At 45.9% G+C, this 22,945-nt stretch overlaps 1 protein-coding gene across 2 annotated transcripts; it reads right to left on the bottom strand.

Moving 5' to 3' along the window:
• Positions 1–1,031: 1,031 nt before the first annotated feature.
• On the bottom strand, positions 1,032–18,620 carry Rnf122 (ring finger protein 122). 2 transcript variants are annotated; one of them, XM_021639208.2, is made up of 6 exons: positions 18,181–18,620; positions 11,994–12,150; positions 6,086–6,131; positions 5,794–5,835; positions 2,339–2,418; positions 1,032–2,085 (listed from the first exon to the last, which is right to left on the bottom strand). In XM_021639208.2, exons 1-6 carry the CDS (start codon positions 18,203–18,205, stop codon positions 1,971–1,973), a joined length of 465 nt encoding a protein of 154 aa, XP_021494883.1. In that variant the 5' UTR covers positions 18,206–18,620; the 3' UTR covers positions 1,032–1,970. The 2 variants fall into 2 exon arrangements, with proteins under 2 accessions (XP_021494883.1, XP_021494882.1); XM_021639207.2 differs by having other exon boundaries at positions 2,339–2,421; positions 18,181–18,616.
• Between the last annotated feature and the right edge of the window lie 4,325 nt (positions 18,621–22,945).

The raw sequence follows: 22,945 nt of genomic DNA, 5'->3' as shown, positions 1-22,945 counted from the left end.
TGCATCCATCCGTGGCAGGAACTGGAGGTGAGTCTGAATGCGCTGGGAAAATGCATCTTATTCTTGACAGTGCTAGAAGAGTACAGTGACCCGCCAGAGAGAGACCAGGTCCTTGGCAACAGCAAGCAGGGGTTACTTAAGTGTCAACGGTTAGGGCACCTTCGTGCAGAAAACCCTATAGTCTTCAGGTACATCACGATATTATTGTCCAGTCTTCACAAGCCAATGGCCAGCTAACAGGGGACCGTGCTTCCTCTAGGTGCCTGGTGAATACCGGCTTCTGCACAGCTGTTAGCAAATACCCCATACCAGGCTCAGTAAACAGCTTTCCTGACCTCACCACCTAAGGCATGTTGTCTGCTTGCCTGGGCAAGGACCTGTGCTACTGAGCAGGAGGGAGCTAGGGTCTGGCTACTTTATGCTTAAGAAAGGTGTTTCCGTCATCATCCCATTTTTGTATGTACTCACTGTTGATACAGCAGTCCCTTGGGAACCTGGCAAAGCTAAGATGGAGGATGTAGGGCAACCTGGATGCCCACAGGTCCACACGTTGCCACCATGTGGAAATTGAGATGGGGGTGAGGAGGCTAGGTGCCAGATGGGGACTGCCAGTGACATAGAAGTAGTAAAGAGATGGGCACCAGGGAAGCCTTTGAGGCTGCAAGGTCACACTGATGATCAGCTTGCAGGTAGAATCATATCGGTTCCTCCAAGTCTTAGCTGGTTGAGTGCTGTGTTTGAACACACTTTTAAACATTCCTACAACTTCTGATGATCGATCCTGGCTTCATTAGATCTTATTTCACATGGTGATCAACAGGTAGCCCCCCCCCCCACTTTTTTATTGCTGGAAACTGAACCCAGGTCCTTTATCATCTTATTGTAACCAAGCATTCTGAGCTACATGCCCAGGTGTCAATTCTTGTTAATGATTAGAAACCTCAAGTACGGTCTGACTTGGGAAAATGGAAGAGGCATCTCCCTCACCTGGCACAGGCTGCAACCACAAGCAAAAAAAAAAAAAAAATTCATTAGAGAAACATGTTATTAAATTTAATTTTCTTTAAATACATAACCTTTTCCCACTCTCAGCCACTTGGGGGGAGGAGAGGGAGACTTCACACCCTCCATCTTGGGGACTACATGTGTAAAGCCTGAGATGGTGAAGATGAAGTATAAAAATACTATTTACAGAGGGGAAGCAGACACCTGCCCTACTGTAACCTCCCAACACCCCCACATGCCAGAGTCCTTATGCTTCTAAAAAAAAAAAAAAAAGCCCCAGGAAATGGGCTGAGAATTAGATGGCCCCTCCTACAGAATGGGGTATCTTCAAAACCAACAAGGCATAGGAATCTCTGAGATTAACCAGGGCCAGAAAGAGAACAAATAGCACCTCAGATCCTAACAGGGGAGGATTGGTCCCATCACCCTGCAGTTGGCCAGGAAGACGCTGGCCTTTGTTTTCCTACATCTCATGTAAACATCGACTTTTCCCTTTTCTAGGTCCCTGCCCTCTCCTTTGCTTCATAGAGAGCCTTTCCTCTTGGGTTCTCAATCTTTCCTTCCTTCCCTTCAAACCATCCCATGGGGAAGGTTCCAGCAGGAATGAGAGATGTGGGTGGGCCAGAACCACTTCATCCTCAAGGTCAGAGTCGCTTGTTCTCCAAAGGGAAGTGTCCATGTTCACAGTCACAGGGTTTGACTCCTTCCCAGGGCAAGGATGAGGCAGGTGGATGGTCAGTCCAGTACCAGGAGAGAGTAGTCTGCCTGAATGAGTCCCCCAGAAGCGGGTAACAAACAGAAAGAGAAGCTCCAGGAGGGAGGCAGAGTCTGGGCAAGTCCCACAGTTCTGGCAATTCTGGTAGAAGCCCAGCCCTGTCACCCTTGCCTTTAGGTGAGCTCGAATGATACCACCCAGGTGCCCATGAAGTGAGCCGTCTTCTCCAGGGTCCATGTGCGAGGAGCACTCACACCAGCTCGTCCAAAAGGATCCCGATGCTCTGCGAGGTCTCCGTGGGGCCTGCAATGGGCTTGTTGCACATGGGGCAGACACAACGCACTTCTAGCCACTTCACCAGACACCTGTGGACAAGGGGAAGTGTTATCTCTGAGAGGACACTCCAGAGGGTTTCAGCTGTCTGAGTCCAGCTGCTACCGGGAACAAAGTTCCCCTGTTCCTGCCCCGAGCTAACCCCCTGGCATGCTGAATTTGAACTGTTGAACACCCGTCACTGTTGAACAGCATTGACAGGGATTAGAAAGTTCTTGAAGATACCCCCTTCCCCTAATTATCCCTCCTCTACGGGACCACCCAACCCATCACATCCCCACATACTTGCGGTGAAAGGCATGCTGGCATGGAAGCACACCGAGCTCATCCTTCCCCTTGAAGTCTTCGAGACAAACTGCACAGGTCTGCTATGGGGGGGTGGAGGGGTAGAAGGGAGGAAAGAGGGAGGGAGAGAGAGAGAGATTGATTCTGTGAGCTAGGGGCCTGGAGACCTTTTTCACCCATCCATCCTGAATATCCATCCCATTCCCAGACAAGGAAACCCAGCTCCAGCCATCTCCTGTGTCAGCCAGACCAAGCTCAAGCTGTATTTATAAGACTGCACTGAGAGGATAGCAACCAACATGGCTGCTTAAACCCAGCTCCAGCCATCTCCTGTGTCAGCCAGACCAAGCTCAAGCTGTATTTATAAGACTGCACTGAGAGGATAGCAACCAACATGGCTGCTTAAACCCAGCTCCAGCCATCTCCTGTGTCAGCCAGACCAAGCTCAAGCTGTATTTATAAGACTGCACTGAGAGGATAGCAACCAACATGGCTGCTTAAACTGAAACCAACCAAATGAAGAAATTATAAATACAGCTGCTCAGAAGCTCTAGCCACTTTTCTTCAAATGTTTATTCCAATATGAAAATGTGGGCTGGGGTGTGGGTCGGTGGTAGAGTTTATGTTTATAGTTTATGAGATCCTGCACCATAATTAAAACCACTAAAGAGCACACACTGATTTCTGCTGTACAGTGATACAGGCCCTTCAGAGAGGGCACAAATCTCTCTGCTCAATGTCCTGGTTTTGGTTTTGGGGGGACAAACTCACTATATAACCAAGGCTGCCCCTTGAATTGCTGATCTTCTGTTCTCCACCTCCTTAGGACTGTGACTATGGATTTGTGCTAACACATCCAGTTTACTGTTGACAATCATGGAAATTCTCCCCCATAATGCACTGTTTCCTCAAGCTACCACCCTTCCAGGTTGTCCTGGTGTTCAGTAGTTGTCATTTTCTTTAGCATGTATCTAATAGTCCATAACAGGCTATGATCTCCCCAGTACTCCTTAGAAATGGATTATTTCACTGATAACTCCTCAGGTATTCAAATTATAAATGTCTGCAGCTCAGGACAGTGAATTTCATTCATGGTGCCTACTTTGGTGGGTGCAGGCTGCTTCCATATAAATTCTAAGTCTCCCTCAAACCCCGGAGGTGGCTGTCCATATTTCCAACACTCAGCAGCTACTCATGGTCAGACTCAGAACATCCCTGTTAACACAATTTTCTAGCTGACAGTGATGGTCTCAAACAGTTTTGTCTGCTCAAGCCTATAGAGTAGGCTAAGGAGGTACACAGTAATAAAAAGTAAGATGGTTGTGATGGCTATTCTGGTTTGTAAAGTTGACTATATCCAGAATTTACTAAAACCCAAATGGCTGGGCACACCTGAGAGGTTATTGTTCTTTGTTCTGTTTTGTTTTGGTTTGGTTTTTTTAGTACAGGGTTTCTCTGCATAGCCCTGTCTGTCCTAGAACTTCTTTATAGATCAGGCTGGCTTCAAACTCTGAGATCTGCCTGCTTCTGCTTCCCAAGAACTGAGAGTAAAGTCATATTCCACTATGCTTGGCTTTTTTTTTTTTTTAGATAAGAGTTCTCTGTGTAGCCCTCGATGTCCTGAAACTCAGTCTGTATACCAACACCACCTGACTCTGAGGAATTTTTTTCTTAACTAATTAAATTGTTTGAAGTGAGAAGACCTACTTCTAATCTGGATCTCTGAGGTGATAATTATCCACCTCAGACTTCTTGAGCTGGCAAGATCCCCCTTCAATCTGAGCCATACCTTCTGCTGTCAGCTTATATAGAGGACATAGAGGAAATTGAATTCTGTTTGCCTGCTTGTTCTCATTCTCAACTGGCCAGTCTATTCCTTCACCGGCTTTAGAGCCTACTTCTTTAGGATTCCAGTGTATATTGAAGGCCAGCTAAGACATCCAGCCTCATGTACTGAGAAGCTACTGGATTCCTGGACATTCTTTTGGTAGGCAGCCATTGTTGAACTGGCTGGACCACAGCCCATAAGCAATTCTAATAAATCCCTTAACTATATTCATTTTGTAAGTTAATGTTCCTCTAGAAGACCCTGACTAATACAGATAAGTGCTTGGTTACATTCTTTAAAACTAGACTTTTATACCTGGTTTATGAAACTCCAAGATCTCAGCCAAACTACTACAGAAGGCTTAGGAGTGTACTTTTTAAAGAACCTGAGGTATAACAGCAACGTGAAAAACAAGGGTAAAATGAGACCATGTCTACGAAGTCTTGTGTTTGGCTATGCTTGAGTCCTATTTGTTTTCAGACAACCACAAATGGCTCACTCTCTGGGTTAGGAATGTCTGTGGTTACGGATGGAAGTGTTGGGAGATGAGTTATGTAACCTCAAAGGTTGAGGAGACTGATCAGGAAATTGCCCTGTACTGCCTGGTTTTATGTTGTCTTGACACAGGCTAGAGTCAGAGAGAAAGGAACCTCCATGAGAGGCTGTAGAGCATTTTCTCAATTAGTTACAAAGTGAGGAAGGGCCCAGCCCATTGTAGGTGGTGCTATTCCTAGGCTGGCTGTCCTGGTTCTAAAAGAAAGCAGGCTGAGCAAGCCAGGGGGAGCAAGCAAGTCGGCAGCATCCCTTTATGGCTTCTGTATCAGCTTCTACATCCAGGTTCCTGTCTTGTTTTGAGTTTCTGTTCTAACTTCCTTTAGCGATAAACAGCAATGTGGAAGGATAAGCTGAATAAACACTTTCCTTCCAAACTTGCTTTTGGATCATGGTATTTTATCGCAATAATAACCCTATAAACAGGCCCATTTAAAGATGGGGTGGAAGGAAAAGGAAGAAAGAGGAATGATACAATTATTTCAGTTAAAAAAAAAAAAGATCAAAGTTGAGACCCTATGATATGAGCCTTGCTTATTGGGGATGGGTGCTGGGGTGGACAGACAGGCCACAATTACACCAAGGTATACAAGTCACTGATCTGTTAGGACAATGTAATACACATAAGTAAAAGGACCTTTTTTTTTTTTTTTTCCATCACAGCCCAGAGCACAGGTATCAAATACAGGGAAAGTTAGGAGCACATTGCATTGCCTACAGCACAAAGCCTGTGGCACCCTTACTGATTCTGCTCAGCACACTGCCTATGGCATAAAATACAGATTCAGCACAACATACTACACATGGCGTAGAGCCTGTGACACCCTTACAGAAGCTACACAGCACACTCCCAATCGTGTAGAGCCTGTCACACGCTGAACAGATTCTGTGCAATTCCTGTTCCCACTTACCTTTTTGGATCCACTTTTTTTTCTAGACAAAATGCATTACCTGAGGGGATGAATTCCTTCTGTTTGGACACAGGTTATCTGAATGCAGGGACTAAAAAGTCTAGAAAATGTTGGAGATAAAGAAGGATGCTCTAAGCAGGATCTTCCCATTCCAAGATACTTACCCCATAGAGCTGCAACTTCTTAGCATCACCTTTAAGCACCACCTGAAGAGGAAAGAGAAAGTTGATGTCTGAAGATACCAACCACAGAGGCCAGGGAGAATCACCCAGTGATGTGTACATCTCTCTCCATGAAGGTAGAGTGCAAACTCAGTTTGAGGACAGTGTCAGGAGTGGTTAAGTCTCTGGGATGCCCAAGAGGCCACAGAATGCAGACTACAGGAGCTTAAGCTTGCTTTCTCTATCAGGGCAAATAATGAAAGGGGAAGTTTAATGCAAAGAGATGGTACGGTACCTCCTTGTAGCCATATCGCTCACTCTGTGCCTGGTTCCGGAGTTTGCTAAGTGGAGAAAAAGAGAAGAGGGCAGATTACCATGGTGTTTTAGGTAAGCAAGACAATGATAATGTCAAGTGGGCTGGCTGCTTGGACATTTTTCTGGAGGCAAAAAGGGAACTTGTTTCATAGATACCAATGAGGCACAGTTCAGATGTATACAGGCCATCCTGGGCTGATTAAGGGTTAAGGGTTTATAAGCAGATATCAGCCACATTCTGGGCTCCAGCAGATGTTCTGGGGCATCCTAAATGGCTTATCTGCTTTCTTTGCCCTTTTTCGATAGGTATTTCTCCAGGTATCTAAACCGCATAGATCAACAGTATGCTTACTGTGTGTGGAAGGAGTTAGATATTTGAACTGGTTGACTGCACAAAGCCACTCTCAATAGCCAAAACACAGCGTGTTGTTACACACAGCAGTGGTATAAGAAATAGTCCATCCAGGCTATGTTATGGGTTTCTTGGAGACTGACATTGTCTCACTGAATATAATCAACTCCAGGAGGGAGAAACCTTCTATTTTATAGATGGGGAAAATGGACCCCAAAGTAGCTAAGCAATTTGCCCAAACTTTGCAAAGAGGATGGGGGCAGTTTTGGGGTTAAAAGTCAGTCTATGTATGTGATTTCAGAGCCTGCCCTCTCAGCCACAGAACATGATCCAACCCCACACCTCCATAATTAGGTAGATTGCATTCTGAGTCCTGAGTTCTCATTTGATCTTGAGATATACTGCATGCCTTATTAAGCCTTTGACTTTGAGTAACCTACTGTGCAGATGGCTAGAACCGAAAGCATACACTGATTCTTACAACCGTGGGAGAAATTGTTACTTTGAGCTCTCCACATAGCTTTCTGATCTTGCTACACAGCCCAGATTTGATTTCAAACTCATGATCTTCGTGAAGGATTGGGAGCTAGGCTTGCGGTACTGTGCCCAACTGTAGCGAGACACAGATGCTTCCAATATTTGGTCACAGAACTTCCTCTCGCCTTTCTGTTGTTGCTGAATGCTAGAAATGTATCCTGGTGCCTCAAGCATGCTATAATAATCAACTCAATTTGATTAAGAAATACTAGATAAGTAAAGAATATTTCAGGGTGTGTGTATGATGACATTTCTGAACACAATATTATCATGAGAGTTTTGGCCTGGTCTCTCAATGGATTCATGGTAAAATGGCTTTATGGAAAGTTATAGAAAGAGGAATTCTGCCCTGGCCCCACTTTTCTTCTTTCCGTTTTGTCTCTTGTCCGGTAAGAATTGATGAATAGCTTCTATCACAAGCTCCTTGCACCATAATTTTCTGCTCAAGCATTTGAGGCAAAGTGACCACAGATGAAACTCTCCAAAACCACAAATCAAAAACAAATAAGGTGTCTTTCAAAGCAATGACAAAAGTAACTAATCTGTACGCTCCACACATGCCTCATCACTGAGCTGTTCACCCAGCACTTTCTAACGTAGGTCTGAGTTTTCATGTGGCTATACTCACAGGGTAGACATGCTAAGAACAGATTTTATTCTTTATTGAGTAAATACACACACACACACACACACACACACACACGACTTTCATGACCTGAAACTTTAGGGCTTGGTGGTGTAGCTCAGTGGTACAGTACTTGTTCCCTATGCATTAAATCCTGGTTTGATCCCCAGGACTTAATTTTTTTTTTTCACTTTTAAAACTGTATCATTAGCACATCAGTTTATGTATTATGTCTGACTGCCTTTGGAATCAGCTAGAACAATGGCACAATGGAATTGCTAGCCTCAGGTTGCTGGCCTGAGTTACAAATACAGAACACCTCATTTCAGCAGCCGAATCCCTTCCCTGGGTGGTGAAGAAGTAGACTGTAAAACCACGCCTGAGAGGTAGGTTGGGACAGATAAGATCTGGCTACCAGCCTCCTCCATCCTTCCTGACAGGAAGTCATGTGGTCTGGCAAGCCTGACTGTTCCTGGAGCCTCTGGGAAAGTCCCAGCAACCTGGGTTCCTGCCAGGGCTTGGGGCTGAGGCAGCACTGCCCCCTCCCATTCTCTCTACCATGAGCTTTCAGACCTGGGCCAACCAGAGATTCCCAACTGTCCCATCTTTGATGTGCAGAACTCGCTAGGCCTAAGAAAGGTTTTCATATATAATGCAAGCATCTTTTTCGCAGCATTCCAAAGGAGACGGGACACCAGGTATGGTGGCACACTCCCGTAATCCCAGCACTCTAGGAGGCAGAAGCAGGTGGATCACTGTGAGTTTGAGGCCAGCCTGGTTTACAAAGCGAATTCAAGACAGCCAAGGCTACACAGAGAAACCTTGTCTTGAAAAACAAAACAAAACAAAACGGAAACTTTTATTTTCTTTCCTGTTTGAGAGTCCCATGTAACCCAGGCTAGCCTTAAACTGGCTATGTAGCCAAAGATGACCTTGACCTCATGCCAGGATTATGGGAGCTCCGCTCATGCTCTGATTTAGCTCTAACTCCAGTTCACCTGCACTCCGGTGTTCATACTGCCCTACCCTCTAGGTCTAAGGACTGAATGCTTGCTAGACAAGCTCAGGGTCACTGAGCTACATTCCAACCCTGTCTGGGAGTAGAAGTTTAAAGGAGAGAATGCCACACTTTTTTTTTTAAAGGTTCAACTGCCTCGCCAACAATACTGATATACTTGTGCTCTGCTTGTTTTACTGCTGGGTCCTAGTGCCTGACATTCTCTCACTATCATGCATGGCAGGCTCCCTTTAATAGAGATCCAGAACCCTCAAAGTTCCATCCTTGTTGGTGTTGTTTCTTAGACAGGGTTTCTCTGTGTAGCCTTGGCTATCCCAGACTCGCTTAGGTCCTGAGGGGATGGTGCTCAAAGGGTTGCAAAGAACACAGCAAAAAGCGGACTCTGGGCTCTCCCAGCTGGGGCTGGGAGAGCCAAGAACTCTGGACAGGTGGCTCTCTCAGCTGTTGGCTGAGCAAAGCAACTAAAAATACCACAGTTTCAATGAGACCATTTCAAGCCCCTGCCAGCAGGCTCTCCCTTCCCTCTCTTCCCTTTTAGAACAAACAATGCAGCCAGCTCCTGAAAATAATCGTTCCTTTCCTGTCTATTTGTATTCCACTGGCCCCTCCATCCTGTGTAAGCAGAGGTCAACTCTGAAGGGAAGGAGGGGACACAAGGGGCAGCTGGCAGTTGAGGCGTCCTTGGCTCACGAGCTCACCGGGTCAGGGGTGGCAGCCATGGGCCTATTTTGGCTGAGGTGGAAACTGAGAAGCAAGGAGAGGAAGTGGCTTATGTGCCTGTGAGTCTTTCTATATATAGACACATGTACCACATACCAGTGAGCCTTTGGAACCAAGGGACCCAGGGGACAGCTGGCTCTGGACGGGCTACAGGACACAGGCTGGGTGATAAAGGAGCAGAATACTGCAAAAGGACAGATGGCACTGTGCTTCACCACAGTGGGGACAGCTTTCAGTGTCACATGGTCACTACTCTCCATTCTGCTACAACCAAAACAAAACCGATTAGCAACAGACAGTGCTGCAGGACGCTGACACCCAGCTGATAGGGGAGGCCATGGAGGTCACTTCCCAAGCACGACACACAAGGTGAGCATGGGGGTCTGCAAGAAAGGTCAGCTTAATGCACTTCAGCACATCCCTGGAGGTAGGACCTTGAACAATCCCTAAACCGTCTGGGCATGAAAGCCTTCATTTACACAGCTCGCTAACCCTTACATTGGAAGGTTGTTCATAGACTTAAAGTGAGCTGTATGGTTTACCACAATGGCTGGCACAAGAAAGCCCTTAGCAAAGACTAGCGCCAAACCTAAGGTAATGCCTATTAGTGGCAAATTAGGAAAGGAACCTCAGTCATGTACTTGGTTAGAATGCTGTCTCCCGGTTTTCTTTTGAGAGAGAGAGTGTGTGTGTATAGAAAGGAACCAAATTAAAGAAATAGAGTTTTTTTTTCTATCAGCCTTATTCTAAATAAATCTGTTTTTTTTTTTCTTTTCTTTTCTTTTCTTTCTTCCATTTTCCCCCTGAAACAGGATTTCTTTATGTAGCCTTCACTGTCCTGGAACTCAGTCTGTAGAGCAGGCTGGCTTCGTACTCACAAAGATCCACCTGCCTCTGCTTGCCAAAGAGCGCTGGAATTACAGGCGACCAGCCTGCCTCCCAGGAAATCTGTGATATTTGAACATGCTTACCTTTCCCCTTCAGGAGAACTGAGTTAATTACTTGATAAGGGGGTTGAGGGAAAGATCAGTGAATAAGAATAGTTTGGGAAGGGAAATCAGTTATTATAAGACAGAAAAGGGAAACCTACATTCACTCCCACTTGGTAGTTAAATGTGAAATTTGCACTAATTATACCAAAGGAAAAATAGAGCACTATTTTCCCTGCACACTTAGGTAGAAAAATTCAAGTTTTAAAGACTTGCGTGAGGTTATGGAGAGCCCCATAGCAGCCATGGGATGTAGGAGCAATGCTTGCCTCCTATACATTCAAGAATCTCCCTTCTAGATAGAAGCCAGCCCCCAGCGGGCAATCCCAAAAAGATACCAAGACTCCTAGCTCTAAATTTTCTAAATGTATTTGATTAGACCCCAGACCATGCTCCCCAGGCATTTGGAAATGTGTGTGGCAAGGAAGGGGACAGCTGGGCGGCGGTGGCACACAACTCTAATCCCACCACTTGGGATGCAGAGGCAGGTGGAGTTCAAGGCCAGCCCGTTCTACAGAGTTAGTTCCAGGAGGGTCAGGGCTACAAAGAGAAACCCTGTCTTGAGAAACCAAAACCAAAACGACGTCAAGGATTATTAACTTGTTCTATTGGCCAAAGACAGACTACTCTTTCCTATGTACAGGGCACGGGACAATGAACCATCAGTTCTAACAGAACACCCCAGCAGAACTCCGCTTTGGTTTCTGCTTTAAGTACCTAGCATGTCCAACACTTTTTCCTCCACACACAAGTGTCTATGTATTCACATTCCTATGTGTATAAGCACACACATGTGTATGTAGGAGACTGATACTGGCAGTCTTCCTCAGAGCCTCTCTGCCTTATTCACTGAGGCAGCTTCATTCTTTTGAACTCAGAGCTCACTGATCTGCTAGTCTAGATAGCCAGCCTGCTAGAGGGATCCACCCCATCTCCACATTCCAGAGCTGGAACCACTTCAGGTCCCGTGCTCACCCGTCATTAGCATAGGTTCTGGTATGCAAATTCCACTGCTGATATAGGCACTTTATCCACTGAACCATTTCCCCAGATTTTTAGTACAAAACAAGCCATAAATTCCAAAATCCTTCACCATAAGGAGAACTAGTTCCTGGAGCTTAGCTACCCCTGCGAAGCTGAAGTCCTTCCCACGGATCCATAAGCAACAAATAGGTGTCATCCTTCCTTTCCACTCTTAACACTAAAAGCTTACAGGACAGAACAAATGAGTTTTTCTAGCATGAGCTTGCTAGCATTGGGAGAACTGGCAATTTCACAGGAGGGCAAAAGAACCGATGTCTCCCACCCTATCCCTAGCTGTGAATGGGAAGCACAGGGCAGGTGGGGGGGGGGGCGGCTATAAGCTCAGTCAACAGTCATTCTAGGCAACCTTAGAATAACTGGCTAAGAGGAGGGATGCAGTCCAACCCTTGGTGACCTTATGTGCTCTGGGATAACTTGATAGCTATAAATAGAAACACCAGACTTAGGAGTCCAGAGAAGGGCTAGCTAACATATACCCTCCCACCAGAACTCCAGCACAAGCCTCTGATGTGTGTGTGTTGCCTTGTTCAATATCCTTTATGTCCTAGTCCCCTTCCTTCTTGATTCTTTCCCCCCGCCCCCATCAGCCAGCAACCAACCAACCTGATGAAGTAGCAGCAGAAGATGAGGCTGAGCATGAAGACGAAGATGCCTGTACCGAAGATGACCATGTAGATGTTGAGAGGAAGGTCTTGGAAACTGATAGGTGGCATTGAGCAGGACTTGTTGTTACTAACCAGTCCCAGGCCACAGAAACACCCTGCAAAACAAGAGAATAAAAAACTAAAATTAGACACTTAACCACTGGGGCCCACTGTACATCGTGTTAGCTGAAACCTCAGCCTCTAGCTTAAGTTTATATCCCAGCACTAACTGCTAGCTACATGGTCCTGAGTAAATTACTTAGTCAACCTATGAAATGGACTGTTATGCAAAGTACTTAAGAGGATTAAGAATTTAGAAGCAAGGTGGTGGTGGTGATGATAGTGGCTGTGGTGGCGCATGCTTTTAACCCCAGCACTGAGGAGGCGGTGGCAGATGGAACTCTTAAATTTGAGGCCAGTCTTGTCTACAGATTAAGTTCTAGGACAGACAGCGCTACACAGAGAAACTCTGTCTTGCAAAACAAACAAACAAAAGAGAATGTTGGCAAGGGCAGAAATTATAAACAGAAAACAAGAACAACAAAATTGTCTCCAAGTAGGAGACACTCATTGAGTACAGTAGCAAAAAGAGCCTTAAGGTGAGAAAATACATTCAGTCTAAACCCACATGACCTTCAAGAAACTCTTGCCCTAGAATTCACCTCATCATAGGAAAACTGGCAAAACAGAGGAATAGGAATGACGGTTTAAGTAAGCTTCAAGCCTGGCGTGATGGCACACGCCTTTAATCCCAGCACTTGGGAGGCAGCGGCAGGTGGGTCTCTGTGAGTGAGGCCAGCCTGGTCTACAAACTTGAGTCCAGGACAGCCAGGTCTACACAGGGAAATTCTGTCTTGAAAAACCAAAAGAAAGAGAGAGAGACAGAGAGAGGCTTCATAAACTGTAAAACGCAGTTGCAAAGGTCATTTGTCACAACTAACCACCTGCAGAAAACAAGCTGTGCCAGAACTGGAATAAAAATTGTTTACTACAAGTCCAGGCCAGTATTCCAGAAGTTAGGGGACTGGTGTCAGGGAATCTAGGCTTCTTTGAGTGGTCACCTTTCTGCCCATGACAAGGTCCTGTTCTTGAGCCAATCCCATAAGAGCTTGTGAGATAGGTGCAGTCTTGGGTCTATACTGCACTAAACGAACTGGTTTCATTGTTTAAGAATCCTCTGAACACTTATTCCTTCTCATTGGCCCTCCCATGTGGCAATCATCTTCCCCTTGCCCATGCTTGGTGTCAGACTCTGGGCAGTAAACCAAAGAAGTCTTCAGAAAAAGGAAAGATTTTCCTAACTGAGCACAGTAACGCACATTATAATCCCAGTTGTTTGGGAAGCGTCTTGATACTCAAGAGGCTGGTACAAAAGTATCAAGCGTTCCAGGCTACTCTGAGTTATGCAGTGATAGCCCTGCCCTTCCCCCACCAAAACACAACACAACAAAACAAAAATACCACAAACAACAAAGAACTAAATTCCTTAAGGAAATATTTTTCTCTCTATCACCTCAGACATAGAGGAAGGTATTACTAAGACAGCTGGAAAGAGAATACAGCCAAAGGCATTAAGGAACGATGTCCCTATATTATATTATATATATTATATAGATCTACAATATAACCACATTCTACACTGCTAGCCTTTCTACTTTCCCAGGAAAGGCCAGACCTTAGGGTCTAGGCTGTTTCCTGGCTTTTTGGTTAGGAGCCAGGATTCTACCTGGTAATTATCACAGTGGAGTGAAACCACAACCCTGCAGTAGACCAGTTACAGAGACTGCAATCAACTGTGACATGGTGTTATGGTTTGGACTTGAAGCTTCCCTACAGCAGGCTTAGCTGCTGACCTCTCTTCCTCTCTGCTTCTTAGATTCCCAGGAACTAAAGCTTTATCTTTCCTGCTTGATAGCCTGAAACCTCTAAAAAAAAAAAAAAGTGCTAACATTTTCTAAGTTATGTACGATTCTGATTCTGTGACAGTGAGGACAAAAAACTAAGCGTCACATATAGTACATGCCATTTTTCTGTGTCCCCTCTATCATTTCATCCAAAAATCTAAGACCATGTCCACTCTACTGCCATATCCCTATTTTATACTTATTACCTACGCCTCCCCTGTTGATGTCACTGTTTTTGTTTCTAATTATCCTACATGCCTGGCAACTCCACTTACCAGGTCATTTCCAAACTCTTGTCTGGTTTCAAGTCCACATGAACATGCAGCCTGTCCCCTTGCAATATCCTATGTGCTTTCAGCACCTGGGCAAGTCTTTCCATATCTTGCCCTGCCACGTCCTAGTCTGTCTTCACACCTTTGTCTATGTAGTCTTCTCTGCCTAGACTTCTTCCCTAGACCAAGTCTAGTCTTGGTCTTTGTGATAATTCTTCCTTTACGATGCCAGGGCTTGGGTGTTAAACTAGGACCTTGCATAGGCTTGGCAGTGCTCTCTCTACTACCGTGCTGAATGCTCAGAACCTTGCCTGGTCCTTGCGATATTCCAGTGACCCTTCTGTCATGGAATTCTACAATGCTAAGGACTTGTATCACTTGCCATGGTTTCTGCTCAGAATATCTTGTTACCCTGCTGATATCAATTTAATTTGACTCATGGTATACTCTGCATTGATTATATGGTAAGCACAGTCGTTGACATGAAGGATAAAAGAACATAGAGGAATGACTGGATGACCTTCCATGTAGGAAAGTGACAGACTCAAACACCTTCCCTAACAAAGGTCGATGTGATAGCAGAGGTGAGTCTAAAATTCTGACAGCGGAAGACAGAGCCCAAAAGAATGTGTAGTCTTCCTGACACAACTCTAGACACACACACACACACCTGCCCAGGCCTGAGGACACCAACTTGGATTCCTGGATACTCTGGAGTGCCCTTAGCTAATGTTTGGTCTGTCTACATAGCTGGTTAACAGACAAATAACTTTCTGCTTTCTCAAAACAATCTAGTCTCCTTGGCAAAAGCTCCAGTTTCAAAGTAGGAAGACTGATGTTTGGGAAAACTGCCCAGAAACTGCCCTCAGCTAATAAATTACCAGTCAGCCAACAGGTATTGTTGCGGGTCTGCTTTATACACTGACCTAGACCTTGTGGGAAAACAGAAAGTGAAAGAAGTTCTTGTTCTGAAGGAATTTTCAATTAGGGGAAATTAAAGAAGCAATTAGCTATTAAAATCTGCTTTGCTCAATAGGACATTTCTTGCTTCTAGCTTCCACTGGAGATGGGTTAGAAAGAATGCCTTTTTCATCACTGGTTCCCACTTGCAGATTTGTTCTCTGTGGGCCTTCCTCAAAGCAACTCTCTACAAAGGCATCACACTAGACCAGCATCCTTCACTATGTACCTCTAAAGGGCCTCAGAAACTCTCCTCCAGACAATTGTATCTTCAGGACCAACAGGACCTTCTACTGCCAGTAGCCTCTTCATCCTGCCACAGACTTATTTGAAGGTGTAAGAGGGCCAAACATTTGCCATGGTTCTTTTATGTACCTTATATAAGCAGGATCCTGGTATCTACTGGGTCCTAAACAACCTCATATTTCTATTCTGTAAAGGTAGAACTGTGGAAGCTACTATTATGGGCCTATTTGCACCCCACAGGTATTTTGGTTCCAGCAGTCCAAGATCACTTTATCTCCATCTTTTCCCATCTCCTAAAAGGCTTTCCCTAGGGATCTAGGACTAAACCAGTGAATTTGGGATTCTATGGAATAAATAAGGAGGCAACTTCAAGAGTAGACTGTAACAGTAACTCTAATGGTAGCCTGTGTCCTGTAACAGTTTCCTCTGAGATTAAGATTTCATCCTGCAGAAAGCTCCTTAAAGCAGGAAGGTAAACAACCCAAATAGCTTCAGGAGGTTCCTGAAACTGACCAGATTCACTTAGGCCCCTCCAAACCAAAGTAAGCAAGAAAAGCAGAGAATCTACCATCAAAAAGGAAGCCAAGCTACAAATATTCTGATACCAGACCAGGTTCCTCAAAGAAGCAAGCTGCCTGGAAGACACTGAGGCTAACTGAAGCACCTGAAAACTTCGCTCTTGCCAACCTGTTGGCTGCTGCTGTGCATTGTGCTTCAGGTTTCCCATAGTGGGGCAGACCTAGTGATGGAGCTATCAAACCCCCTTTGTAAGCAGCCTGAAAAAAGCCATTGGTTCAGGAAGTTGGATTTTGGCGGTATCTGTTTTGGTCTGCTGTGGGCTTCGTGTCTGGGTTGAATAGACATGTGAGTTACATTTATTTGTACATACATGATGTCTCTAGGATAGGACACGTCTCAAGCCTAAACATGAAATTCATCCTGTTTCATATACATACACCTCATTCACACAGCCTGAAGGTAACTTTATACATTTTAAATAATTTTGTGCGTGAAGCAAAATTTAATGGTGTGAAATCTGTTCATGTGACACCATAGTTGACTTCTATAAAATTTGAACTTTACAAGAAAGCAGCCTGCCATAATAAAAAAAATTTTACAATTAAAACTTTTACTTTTTATTGTCCAAATTGGACAGTAGAATTTTCCTTAAAACTTCATAGTCAAAGAATATTCAGTCCAGGATTTGGGGTTTCTAGAGGTTCTTCAAGGAAGCAAAAGTGGAGTGACATTCCCTCTGGAGTCAAGAGACAGGGCCTGCCAATCACTTTAAAAAGTACAAGATAAAGGTACTTTTGCAGGTCTGTTTAGTAGGAGCAAAGCTCTGGGTTCTAATGAGGGAGGAGGCAGGAACAGTGTTAAGATGGAACACTTTCCAGAGGAGGCTGCCCAGAAGGTGGGGGTGGGGGTTGCTGACAGCTTAGCCCTTGCTAAGTCTCTGGTCCATTGTCTTCAGACCTGACACCAGAATGTCTCATCTCAGCTGGCAGACTGCAAGCAGGAATGACGTCAGAGCAGGTCTGGCCAAGACCATGGGATCTGGGAACTGCTGCTTTCCAGCCAAAGGCAATCTTTCCCAGATGCTGGGACACACCGTCATGCCTCAACCCCCATTCTCCCGCCACCCCCGCCTATCACACACAGCTTGATTCATTTTCAGGAAATTAGATCCGACTAGCAAAGGGAGGAGGGGGAGGGGTGGAGGGGGGCCACTCATACACATTCGGCCGAAACCCTGCTGTAAAACAAAAGACTCTTGAAATAATTAATCCAAGATCTTGCAGAAGTCTACTTAAGAATAGATTCACACACATTCACACACATACGCACACACACACAAAGTAAGCAGCCTGCCATACCAAAAAAAAAAAAAAACAAAAAACCAATAAAATGCCACCCACATCGCCCAACTCTTCATGCTTAGAAAAAGTGGTCAAGATTCTAGGCACTTCTGGGGAAAGAGTGGGTGGTATTAACATCTAAGGGCTTAAATGACTGCCTCAGAAAGATCCATTAGGTAGCTTAACAAAACCCAGACCCGCTTCTTATCCTTTAACACCTGAACCTCCCAAACGCCCCAGGTGAACTAATTTAGCATCATCACCCCCTGCTGGGGTGTAGGAAAGGGTTGGTGCCTGGAGGTGCTGTCATCACCTAGGATGAAAGCAGACACCAAGGTCTAGCCTTGCTGGCCAGCTCAGCGAAGGTTTTGCTGATTGCTGAGCTGGGGGCCCAGCATTCCGCAAGGCTTTTTATCTATTCCGTAAAGCGTCGCTCTTTAATTCAGCGTCTGGCCCCTAGGAGCCAGTGGGAACCAACAAAGAGAAAGTAAGTCACCCCTCGCCTTGTCCCGCATGCTGCACTGTATACATATTTAAAATAGCCTGCAAAGTTTCAGAACCGGAACTTGAGCTCCCTCTAGGAGATCCCAGCCCGAGCGCGGATTTAATTCTGCAACCACCACAACAAAGAACAGAGTTTGAGAGCGCACAAAGGCAGGCGAAGGGGTAGGAAGAGCCAGATCGCCACACAAAGCTTGCGAAGCCCTGGGCTCACACGGCCCCGGGCCCCCACTCGCTTCCAGACCCCTTTTGTCCCCGACACTGAGAATGGGTCCTTTCAAACTGCGCGCTGTGCAGAGCACTGCGGGGCGCCAGGACCTTCAGGGCCGTCCCAGAGACCGGGAAACTTGGCACAGGACCTGGACCTGCGCGGTCTCCGCTCACCCACCTGTCCAGGGACTCACCGTTACACCACTGGAATGGGTGCATCAATGAAGTCAAGGTCGGCTTCCCCGAACGAACGCAGACAGGGTGAGGGGGCCGGCGGGGCTGTGCACGGAGATGGCCCGGCTGGAGATGCAACTACCGGAGGAGTAGGGGCTGCAGAGAGGCCGGTTTGTAGAGCAACAAAGAGGAAAGAGGAGGAAAGAAAGTCTTCCGGAGCGGAGCTCTGCCCACGGGAATCGCGAACGGCCCGGGCAGGGAGGGCAGCGAGAGGGCCAGGGCACGGAGCGGGGTTTGGGTCCCACCGCGCCAAGCAGTGCGCGCTGGGATTCCGAAAACTGACACCAAGCGGTGCACACCCCCTCCCTATGAATGCCCCCTCCCGGGAGCCCGCCCCCTGCTCGTCACCTGCTCTCTGGCCAATGGGAGCCTTACTCCTGCCCCTGGTATTATTTACAGGCCTGTTCCCTCTCTGGAAGGGGGAGCTTTTTTGCTGGGTAGACTTCTACGCGGCCTCCCAGACAGACCTGGGGAATCCCCAGTCTGCTGAAAAGCGAGCGGGGCAACGCCCGCAGGGGGCGGGGACCGCCACCTCCCAGAACTAGGGAGGCGGGGAGGGGGGTTGTGTGATGGAGGAACTACAGGACGATTTAATGCCACTTTTGTTTTCCGCCTACAGACCGTGCCTATCTCGGATTTCTATAGCGCTCTAGCAGCCAGTCCTGGGGTTTGGTTCCACTTGTCCTTTGGACGTGTTTATGCGTGGCAGCTAGAGCATTCCCAGACCCACTGAGAAAGGAGGGAACCGAGGCAAGAGGGCAAAGCAGATGAAACTCAAAACTCGGATCTTCATAGAGCTATTGTTCTCACCTAACTTCAGGAACCGAGCCTTTAAAAAAAACAAAACAAAACAAAACAAAAACAAAAAAACCCGCAAGTATTTAAGGCCTAAAGGACGGCCATAGCTTGCCAGCATTCCAGTCTCCTAGATTGTGACTGAAAACCAAGAACTTGCTTTGTTAGTGCCTTAAGGGGTAAGGGGTTTTGCCTCGGTGTTGAATAAACCGAATGTAGAAAAGACAACTCTCCCTGTAGTGTTATTCATTTTGCATGACACTGCATCGTTCATTTATGTTTATTTCACATGTTTGTTATTGTCCCAACTCTGCCTCCAGATTGCTGGGATTAAAGGCATGTACCACCACACCCAGCTCTTTTATTTCTGCTTTTATCTTTCCTCTTAAAAGGAATTATCATCAAGGTCATAGTTTCATTCAAAGTACCTCGGTACGGAAGCCATATCCTTTGTCAGAGGCAGTGGGTGAGGAGACCCGCAAATGAGCAAACACCATGCCCTGCTCCTCCTGTGACACTTTTTCATGCACTATTGATCTGTCCATTGGAACGGAGTACTTTCCCCTAACTCTGGGGAGCTTCTGGCACCTAAGTAATCTAATGCATGTGAGTGCTTTGCTGTCTCAGAGTATAGTCGTTAAAGTATCAAATGTCCTGGCTAGCATCACAGAGCTGCTGGAACAAACGCAGTCTTCCTGTCGCTGGCGATGGTCAGATGCTCTCCAAATTCAGAAGGCCCTTGTGGACAGCGACACAGTATTTGCTTGTAATCCCTTAAAGTCAAACTGTGCCCCTCAGTATTTGAATAATTTGGCAATATGGAGGGCTCACTGTGGTTTATCAATTGCTTAGTTAACAATTTGGTCCTTTCAGAGCAAGTGGGGGCATGCAATGTACAGATGGAGCTGCCTTCTCTTGTTTTTGTTCTTGGTCTGGTTTTTGAGACAGGGTTTAATTGTGTAACTCTCTAGCTGACCTAGAAATTACTATATGGTGGTAGCCCATGTGTTTAATCCCAGCACTTTGAGAAGCTGAGGCAGGCGGAACTCTGTGAGCGAGCCTGGTCTACAAAGTGAGTCCAGGACAGCCAGGACACAGAGAAGCCCGGTCTTGAGAAAAAAAAAAAAAGACTAGACTAGCCTGGGATGAAAGATGTGGGGAATCACACCAAGCTTCCTCTTTTTCTTTATTCCTTTTTTTTTTTTTTGTCTTATTTTGGTTTGGTTTCTTCAGAGATAGGATTTCTCTGTGTAGCCCTAGCTGTCCTGGAATTCACATATAGTCCAGGCTGTCCTTGAACTCAGAGATTTGCCTGTCTCTGCCTCCTGAGAGCTGGGATTAAAGACATATGCCACCAGGCCTGACCACCTCTTGATTCTTAATGAGGTCACTACAGAGACTTCTAATCTCTGATCCTCCTCCGTCTCAGACTTCAGAGCCAGAGGAATGGCTGTGACGGGAGACATTTACTAATTGCCAAGCCTGAGCACAGAACTCTTAAAAAGTGCACCAGAAATCCTTCTGCTGTGCCTTGTTCCCTGTAATAACCCTGCCGTTGTTGCGGGTAGTACTCTGATGTGATACTGACCAAGAGTTATTTTTCTAGTGTGTACATCTGATTCTTTCCTTTGCTTCATAATTTTTACTGGCTTTCGATGCTTACAGGTTTGGTTGGCATTCATAGCCCTATATAGCCTTTGCTTGCCTTCCTGATGCTTACCTTTCCTGGGTGCTAGTCATCGGTCAGGAAGCCCCCAGTTTTTCTTGTACAGAAGGTTTTTGTTTTTTAATTGAGGGATGCCGTTCATGCCACTGCTTGAAGTCAGAGGAAGTCACTTCTCTTCTTCCACCATTTGAGTCCTGGGGATCACACTCAGTTTGTGAGACATGGCAGCAAGCACCTTCACTCATACCCCCTGAACCATCTCAATGCCTTCTTTTCTGACTGATTTTTTTTTCCTGTGTGAGTGTTGGGTTGGTCTGGTGTGCAGTGTGTTCAGTGTGGAGCTGAATTCTGTGCCCCGAGATCTGGTTGCAGTTCAGACATGGACATTGTCATGATCATTGCTCAATCTTGTGTAAATATTACTCCTCAGTTATCTCTGATTGGTTGATAAAGAAGCTGAGCAGCCTGTGACTGGGCAGAGGAGGTAGGAAAGCTGGACTCCTTTCCCCAGTCTTGGGGTCTCAGGTAGGGACCACAAGGTTGAGAGAGAGAAGAGGTAGAGAAAGAACATAGTAGAAGCAGCCCAGGCAAGACCAATGTGGCAAGTAATTCTGGTCTTGTGGCTGGGAAGTTGCCAGACTTGCATAGAGGGTTAGAATAAATATCTGCCCAGCTCTAGTGCTTCAAAGCTTGTTGAATAAAGCTAACAGTTCTGTCTCATTATTTGGGAACTAGACCAGATGATTAGAAAAGGTCCTCCAAATTATACCATAATTTTATATCTTTGTGTGTGTGTGTGTGTGTGTGTGAGGGGAGGGGGGAGAGATGAACAAAGCGGGAGAGAGGGAGGGAGGAAGGGAGAAAGAGAGAGACTGTGTATCTAGTTAGGGCTATATAAGCCCAGGTTGGCTTCCTCCTCACAGAGATCCACCTACCTCTGCCTCCTGAGTTGGGATCAAAAGCTGAGCCCACCATGTCTGAGTAGGTTAAACAGTTGTAACACATTTACCATTTTGGTTGGGGAATATTGGTAATAGGGGAGATTGTGCGTGGGTTGAGACCAGAAGTATGTGAGAATTTTCTGTCACTTCTTGTTTGTTTTTCTGTGATCTAAGACTACAAAGGGAGAAAAAAAAAAAAACAACACTTAAGTGAAAAACAAACTCCATGTGTGCAGTTACTAGATAGATGGTAATTCGTATTCACTGGTTCCAGGTCAGGTGTGATAGGGAATCCTCCTCTGACAAAATTGTGAAAGAGGGAGAGCCTTTGAAGAGTAAAGCGACAAGAAGAGAGAAATTCCTTCAAACCTGTTTCCCTTCTGGCTAAATTGAGCTTCTTTGGGAAAACACCCAGAAGGCGGGCCAGTGGAGGCGTTCATGCGTACAGCTGGTACAGATGAGCTGTGAGCATCCCAGGTGGTACTCACAGGAACTGTGCTAGAGTGGGGACCACGTGTTCTATAATTTGTACTGCCCCCCCCCCCCTTTTCTTTTCTGTGTAGCCCTGGCCGTCCTGAAACTCTATCTGTAGACTGGGCTGGCCTTGACCTCACAGATCTGTGTTCCTTTGCCTCCAGAGTGCTGGGATTACAGGTGTGCAAAATCACCACCCAGATTATAGTTTCTACCTTTATGCATGTCATTTCGAGCTCCCAGCAAGTTCTCCTGAGTCAAGTTGCCTCATCCCTCCTGGCAGTGTGGCTACAGTTCAGTGCCTCCAGTGATGGCTCACAGTGGACACAGCAGGTTGGAAGCCCTTTGCTTGGACACTGTAATAGTTTGGTTCGTCAGAAATCAATCTGTACTCACATAGCCAACCGCCTTCTGTCAGAAGTGCCAGAACAAAAGTGGAGAAAAGACCATCAATGAAGAGTGTAGGGAAAACTGTGTATGCAGAAGGATGGAACTAAATCTTTATCGTTACCGCCAAACCCAATCTCACCAAACCCAATCTCAACTCCAAGTGAATCAAACATCAAATCTTAAACCTGAAATAAACAAAACAAAACTAGCTGTGGCAGTTCAACACTTATGAACCTAGTGTTTAAGCCACACATTTGGGAGGCTGAGGTGGGAAAATCACTGTGAATGCTAGGCCAGCCTGGGCTACTGGGTGGGACCCCTGTCAGAAAAACAAAACCAAACTAACAACAAAACAAAAACCCCACAACACAGCACAAATCCTAGAACTATACTAGTCCTGCTGCTGCTACTATTACCACAGGAAAACACAAGCGGAACACTTCAAGACATTGGTAAAGA

This window comes from Meriones unguiculatus, chromosome 4 (assembly GCF_030254825.1).
Source record: "Meriones unguiculatus strain TT.TT164.6M chromosome 4, Bangor_MerUng_6.1, whole genome shotgun sequence".
Taxonomy (NCBI): domain Eukaryota; kingdom Metazoa; phylum Chordata; class Mammalia; order Rodentia; family Muridae; genus Meriones; species Meriones unguiculatus.
Note: the sequence above shows the minus strand (reverse complement) of the source record. Positions and strands in the feature narration are given on the sequence as shown.

Bases quoted from the DNA above. Each gene is read 5' to 3' on its own strand.
- Rnf122 (XM_021639207.2), bottom strand. From the start codon at position 18,205: ATGCACCCATTCCAGTGGTGTAACG. The intron at 5,836-6,085 runs GTACCGTACCAT...TTTCCTCTTCAG, and splicing joins AGCGATATGGCTACAAGGAG to GTGGTGCTTAAAGGTGATGC. The intron at 2,422-5,793 runs GTAAGTATCTTG...ACCCCCCCATAG, and splicing joins AGAAGTTGCAGCTCTATGGG to CAGACCTGTGCAGTTTGTCT.